This window comes from Castor canadensis, chromosome 8 (assembly GCF_047511655.1).
Source record: "Castor canadensis chromosome 8, mCasCan1.hap1v2, whole genome shotgun sequence".
NCBI lineage: Eukaryota > Metazoa > Chordata > Mammalia > Rodentia > Castoridae > Castor > Castor canadensis.
Genome location: NC_133393.1, coordinates 34,419,861 through 34,427,308, shown reverse-complemented (window position 1 = coordinate 34,427,308; position 7,448 = coordinate 34,419,861). Strand labels below are relative to the sequence as shown.

The 7,448-nt window shown below is 48.0% G+C and overlaps 1 protein-coding gene across 1 annotated transcript; it reads left to right on the top strand.

Annotated features, from left to right (window-relative positions):
- Positions 1-284: 284 nt before the first annotated feature.
- Sox4 (SRY-box transcription factor 4) lies at positions 285-5,712 on the top strand. Its single transcript, XM_020187236.2, has one exon. The coding sequence runs from the start codon at positions 1,680-1,682 to the stop codon at positions 3,102-3,104; it is 1,425 nt and encodes a 474-aa protein (XP_020042825.1). The 5' UTR covers positions 285-1,679; the 3' UTR covers positions 3,105-5,712.
- Positions 5,713-7,448: the final 1,736 nt, after the last annotated feature.

Genomic DNA, 7,448 nt, shown 5'->3' with positions numbered 1-7,448 from the left:
TGTCACATCGTAATTCTATACAAAACGCTACAGAAAGTCTCCCATAGAGGAAATTATGGAGCACTGCCTAATGTGTTTCAAGGCAAATCTCCTTGTTTGGGCTATCCAGGATTTATAGGGGGAGTTTAAATCATTAAATAACCATAGTTAACCTCTGTTTGGTTAAGAGAGTAAGCAATTACTGCAGAAAGGCCTCTTCTCTGCCTTCCACAAACAGCACAGCAACTGTTTTGAAGGGATTTACACAATACATCAACATCTGTGCTGTACCTAGAGTTGTTAAAATAATTGTGATGACAGGTGTCTAGGTACCACTTTCTTAATGGTCTTCAATATCCATTGATTTATTGTGGCTTTTCCTCCCCTTTACATCTCTGGCTTTAAGAAGGAACTGAGAAACACATTTTGCACTAGAGGCTGATTCTTTTATTCCAATGCTGAAAAGAACTAATAAAAATAATCACTTGGCTTTTAAGCAGAAAGCTTCCATTTACAGTATTTCACCCTTACCCCCCCTCCAAGCCCCTTGTTATCTAACATAATGGTTAGAATACATTTCCGTCTCTCCCTTAATAATTTCATGCATTAACATCCTCTTCACTCACACACGCACACGCACGCACGCACACACACAGCAAAAGGAAAAAAGGCAGCAGAAATCTCAGCTGTACTTCTAGCCCTTTTAAAAAGTTTGCTCTGTAAATTGGAATGAGGTCAGATTTGGAGCTTCTCATTGCACGCGGAGATTATTATTGCATCGGATTCCAAGCCAATGGGAAGACCGGGGGAGGGGCTTGGCACGAGGAAGCGTTAGTTACAGCGGCTGATTGGCTGCGGCCAAGTCTGTGAAAGGATAAAGAGGCGCGAGGCGGAATTGGGGTCTGCTCTAAGCTGCAGCAAGAGAAACAGTGTGTGAGGGAAGAGGCCTGTTTCACTCCCGGGTCTCTAGTTCTTGCACACTCTTTAAGAGTCTGCACTGGAGGAACTCTGCCATTACCAGCTCCCTTCTTGCAGAAGGGAGGGGAAACATACATTTATTCATGCCAGTCTGTTGCATGCAGGCTTTTTGGCTTCATACCTTGCAAGAAAATAATTGCACAAACTCCTTAGTGCCGATTCCGCCCATAGACAGTCCTGGAGCCAGAGTCGTTTTAGCTTTGCATTGTAGCAAAGGGACTAAGTGATAGAGACTATGTCGCTTTCCTGAGCTACCGCGAGCGCTCTTGAACTGGAATCAACTGCTTCAGGGGAAAGGGGGAAAAAAAAAAAAGACTGCCTGGGAGGCGGCGAGAAACTTGCATTGGAAGAAGCTTCAGCCACCAGCATTGAAGAAACTCCTCTCCACTCTCCACGGTCTCCAGACTGAGCCGACAGACAGCAAACTGCAGCGCGGTGCGACCAAGAGAGAGGAGACAGTGGGAGAGAGCAAGAGAGAGACTCTCCAGCCTGGGAACTACAACTCCTCTGCGAGAGGCGGAGTACTCCTTCTCCGCATCTTTTGGGGACTTTTCTCTCTTCGCCCACCTCCGCCCCGGCGAGGAGTGGAGGGGCCCGCCCGGCCACCGCGCGTGTGGTCCCGTTCGGCGTGTGCTTGGCCCGGGGAGCCGGGAGGGCCCGGCGATCGCGCCGCGGCCGCCGCGAGGGTGTGAGCGCGCGTGGGCGCCCGCCGAGCCGGGGCCATGGTGCAGCAAACCAACAACGCCGACAACACGGAAGCGCTGCTGGCCGGAGAGAGCTCGGACTCGGGCGCCGGCCTCGAGCTGGGCATCGCCTCTTCCCCCACGCCCGGCTCCACCGCCTCCACGGGCGGCAAGGCCGACGACCCGAGCTGGTGCAAGACGCCGAGCGGGCACATCAAGCGGCCCATGAATGCCTTCATGGTGTGGTCGCAGATCGAGCGACGCAAGATCATGGAGCAGTCGCCCGACATGCACAACGCCGAGATCTCCAAGCGGCTGGGCAAACGCTGGAAGCTGCTCAAAGACAGCGACAAGATCCCTTTCATTCGGGAGGCGGAGCGGCTGCGCCTCAAGCACATGGCTGACTACCCCGACTACAAGTACCGGCCGAGGAAGAAGGTGAAGTCCGGTAACGCCAACTCCGGCTCCTCGGCCGCCGCCTCCTCCAAACCCGGGGAGAAGGGAGACAAGGTCGGTGGCAGCGGCGGGGGCGGCCATGGGGGCGGCGGCGGTGGCGGGAGCAGCAGCGCGGGGGGAGGAGGCAGCGGCGCGAGCGGCGGCAGCGCCAACTCCAAACCCGCGCAGAAAAAGAGCTGCGGCTCCAAAGTGGCGGGCGGCGCGGGCGGCGGGGTCAGCAAACCGCACGCCAAGCTCATCCTGGCGGGCGGCGGCGGCGGCGGCGGTGGCGGCGGGAAAGCCGCGGCCGCCTCCCTCGCGGCCGAGCAGGCAGGGGCCGCCGCCCTGCTGCCCCTGGGCGCCGCCGCGGCCGCTGATCACCACTCACTGTACAAGGTGCGGACTCCCAGCGCCACGGGCTCGGCCTCCACGGCGGCCTCGGCGCTCGCCGCCCCCGGCAAGCACCTGGCCGAGAAGAAGGTGAAGCGCGTCTACCTGTTCGGCGGCCTGGGCACGTCCGCGTCGCCCGTGGGCGGCCTGGGCGCGGGCGCCGACCCCAGCGACCCCCTGGGCCTGTACGAGGAGGGGGGCGCGGGCTGCTCGCCCGACGGGCCGAGCCTGAGCGGCCGCAGCAGCGCCGCCTCGTCGCCCGCCGCCGGCCGCTCGCCCGCCGACCACCGCGGCTACGCCAGCCTGCGCGCCGCCTCGCCCGCCCCGTCCAGCGCGCCCTCGCACGCATCCTCGTCGGCCTCCTCGCACTCGTCGTCCTCCTCGTCCTCGGGCTCCTCGTCCTCCGACGACGAGTTCGAGGACGACCTGCTCGACCTGAACCCCAGCTCAAACTTTGAGAGCATGTCCCTGGGCAGCTTCAGCTCGTCGTCGGCGCTGGACCGGGACCTGGATTTTAACTTCGAGCCCGGCTCTGGCTCGCACTTCGAGTTCCCGGACTACTGCACGCCTGAGGTGAGCGAGATGATCTCGGGAGACTGGCTCGAGTCCAGCATCTCCAATCTAGTCTTCACCTACTGAAGCGCGCGCAGGGAGAGGGGCGCCAGAGGAGAGAGAGGAAAAAAAAAAAAAAAGGAAAAAGAAAAAAATTAAAAAAAAAAAAACAGGAAAAGAACAGGTGGCGAGTTGAAAGAGGAAAGGGAAACAAAGAAAAAGAAAAGGAAGAAAAGTGAGTAGGGCTGGCTTCAGCCGCATTCCTACCTTTGGAGAGCGGCGCGGGGGCGCGCGCTCCCATCCCCCACCTCCCCGGGCTGGGGACGCAGAGGGTAGACAGGGGCGACCTTTTGTTGTTGTTGTTGATGTTGTTGTTGATGGCAAAAAGCTACTTCGAGTTTCCTCCCCTTTGCTTGAAGAGACTCCCCCCTCCCCTTCCAACGAGCTTCCGGACTTGTGTGCACCCCCAGCAAGAAAGAAAATTGGAGAGACTGCAGGACCTTGCCCCTCTCTCTGCGCCACCTCGGCGGCTTTTGATTTTTGCCTTGTTTTGCTTTTGGGTCGAGGAAGTGGGGGAATCCAGCATGACCCCCCCTTCCTCGCCTCCCCCCCTTTTTTTAAATGCCTAATGAAGACAGAAGGCTTAGACGGGGCGATGAGTTTGGCCGATGGCAGATGTTTTGCAGGAGCGCTGGGACTGAGAGACTACACGCTGGAGATTTCCCGTTTGGGGCTTCTCCCCCCACCCCGCCCCATTTTTTATTTTGTTTTTTTCTCTTGCTCCTGCAGCCGGAGGAGAAGTGGAGAGAGGCGGTCAGCCCGCGTGCCCGGCGTTAGGGAACAGGCGAGGAGCGGGGCGCGGGCGGGGCGGGGCGCGGACCCTAGGGGCGCCCGGTCCCTGTGGATCGCGGTGCATCTGTCCGTAGGTCTGTCGGTCGCAGGAGGCGGCGGGTCCTGCGGGAAGCCGGCGAGCCCGAGGCCGGCGAGCAGGAGGGGACTCCTTGATGTGGTACAGGGGCAGTGGAGGGCGCGTGGTTTGGGGGGAAAAAGAGGTTTTTTCTTCTCTTAATCGGAATCGTGATGGTGTTGGATTATTTCACTGGTGGGGTTAATATAGCATGTTATCCTGTCTATCTTTTAAAGATTTCTGTATAAGACTGTTGAGCAGTTTTTAAAATAGTGTAGGATAATATAAAAAGCAGATAGATGGCGCTATGTTTGATTCCTACAACAAAATTATCACCAGCTTTTTTTCATTCTTAACTCTTTAAAGGATTCAAACGCAACTCAAATCTGTGCTGGACTTTTAAAAAAAAAAAACAATTCAGGACCAAATTTTTTCTCAGTGTGTATGTGTTTATTCCTTATAGGTGTAAATGAGAAGACGTGCTTTTTCCCTCACCGATGCTCCATCCTCGTATTTTTCTTTCCCTTGTAAATGTAATCAGATGCCATTTTATATGTGGACGTATTTATACTGGCCAAACATTTTTTCTGATTTTATCCCTTTTCTCTTTCCTTTTATTATTAACTTTTATTTTTTCCTTCCTTTTTTTTCATTATTTTTTCTTTTTCTTTTCTTTCTTTCTTTCTTTCTTTCTTTTTTTTTTTTTTGGTAGTTGTTGTTACCCACGCCATTTTACGTCTCCTTCACTGAAGGGCTAGAGTTTTAACTTTTAATTTTTTATATTTAAATGTAGACTTTTGACACTTTTAAAAAACAAAAAAAAGACAAGAGAGATGAAAACGTTTGATTATTTTCTCAGTGTATTTTTGTAAAAAATATATAAAGGGGGTGTTAATCGGTGTAAATCGCTGTTTGGATTTCCTGATTTTATAACAGGGAGGCTGGTTAATATCTCACACAGTTTAAAAAATCAGCCCCTAATTTCTCCATGTTTACACTTCAATCTGCAGGCTTCTTAAAGTGACAGTATCCCTTAACCTGCCACCAGTATCCACCCTTCAACCCCAGTCTTGTAAAATGGGGAGGAGAATTAGCCAGGCACTGTATGCTTCTAACAAAGGAATTTTAAACGAAATACTGTTCTGTCCAGAGGCTTTGAAACTGGTGCATTTACAGAAAAAAAAAAAAAAAAGGGATCCTGTAGCTTTAACTTGTAAACCACATCTTTTTTGCACTTTTTTTATAAGCAAAAACGTGCCGTTTAAACCACTGGATCTATCTAAATGCCGATTTGAGTTCGCGACACTATGTACTGCGTTTTTCATTCTTGTATTTGACTATTTAATCCTTTCTACTTGTCGCTAAATATAATTGTTTTAGTCTTATGGCATGATGATAGCATATGTGTTCAGGTTTATAGCTGTTGTGTTTAAAGATTGAAAAAAGTGGAAAACATCTTTGTACATTTAAGTCTGTATTATAATAAGCAAAAAGATTGTGTGTATGTATGTTTAATATAACATGACAGGCACTAGGACGTCTGCCTTTTTAAGGCAGTTCCGTTAAGGGTTTTTGTTTTTAAACTTTTTTTTTGCCATCCATCCTGTGCAATATGCCGTGTAGAATATTTGTCTTAAAATTCAAAGCCACAAAAACAATGTTTGGGGGAAAAAAAGAAGAAAAATCATGCCAGCTAATCATGTCAAGTTCACTGCCTGTCAGATTGTTGATATATACCTTCTGTAAATAACTTTTTTTGAGAAGGAAATAAAATCAGCTGGAACTGAACCCTAAATTTTGACTTTTGTCATTATTATGCTCAACACCTGACATTGGGAGGACCCTGCAATCTCTAGTGACCACTCCATCTGCCTTAGCCTTGAAGACTGAATTTGCAGAGAAGCGCCTGTTAAATGCCACCTTATTGACAAATACTAAGTTCCTCTTGGCCAGATTTGAAAGGCCCTGACCCTGAAATGATGGCATTAGCTGAATATGTGTCAACTCTACACACACTTTCGAGGAATTAAACATCCTTTGTCTTGCAATTTAAAACAAAAAAGGGGGGAGGGGCATCGTGGACAGACTTCTACACAGACCAAACTGGCTAGCTGATCTTTTTTTTACCATGCACTTCTAAAGCTGCTATCTCCTTAACTTGCCAACACTCACCATCTAGGAGTAGCTAGGATTTGTTTTCCGCAGACTAAGAACAAATATGCCTGTTAAATTATTATCAGGTTGTAGAGGGGAGAGCCTTCACCAGCAATGCACAAGATGTATAGAGTTTTTTTTTCCCCCTCTCAAAAACAGGTTAACATGGTGCTAAAATCTCTTTCCTGTGCTAGTGTAAGAAAAATGCACTAACAGGGATAACCTGACTCATCCTCTCTCAATCTGAATAGCACTTACTTCAGCTAGTGGAGTTTGTTATATACACCAGGCACAACAGTGTATTAAGACCTGTATGCAAGAAGAAAAAAGTTACCTCGGATTTCCTAAGGCCCATCACTATTGTTTATTTTGAAGGTTAACACTTTCCATTAACAAAAGCCATGTTCACGTCCAAATGCTGTTAACGAACAATGTGTATTTACATGCTTTCTAGTTTTTCCGCACTGGAAGGGTTACTAAGCAAACTTGTTTGGAAATAGTCCCCTAATCACCTGGATTGCTGGTAGGTAAGGAAGTATCCTGCAAGCTGGAATGCATGTCTGGAAGAAGACATTTTTGGAGACTAGTCCAAGGAACATTTTTGTTCTACAGAAAGCAATAATCTTCCCCTCTCCAAAATAATACAACTATTGTGTTTCAGTGTAATTCATCTCTTAAAGATAGCTACTAGTTTCCATTTTTTTAATGTGAGCTGCTAACATTGAGTTTTAATTCGGGAAGAGTTATACAGTTGGAATATACCATTCTTAAAAGAGATCTTGAAACAATATGGCACCTAGGTTTCTTTAAAGATCTTTACAAATGAGAAATAATTCTACAGAAAAGGGCTTGTTCAAAGTTTATTTACTGTAATGGTTGTTTAGTTTTTTTCAGAACCAAATCCTCAGAATGTTGACGTAGAGGAAGCTTTGTATGATACATTTTTTAAAAAAGTTATGCATATCTTGTAAAGTATGTTTTGTGGGGTTTTCCTGCTAGAATTTGTCTATTTTCCCCTCGAGTGTAAGTCTGTTTATTTATTTTAAGAATTTGGGGGCTAGGGGTGTGTAGCTCAGTGAGAGTACCTGCCCAGCATGCATGAGGAACCTGGGTTCCATCCCTAGCACCACAAAGAAAAAAAGAATTTTGAAACACTGTTAAGCTTTTATTTTTTAAAGCAATATTATGTCTTTTCTAGTAGAGTAAGTGTAAAAAAAAAAATTTGTACTTCTGCATCAATTTTTATTCAGAAAAGATTCTTAGGTCTTGCAAAGCATAATAAACTTGAGAAACCAAGAAGTTTAGTATGACTTTCAGATAATTTGTATCACTAGAAAAGAATAAGTTTCAACCTTTTTAAGAATATCAAG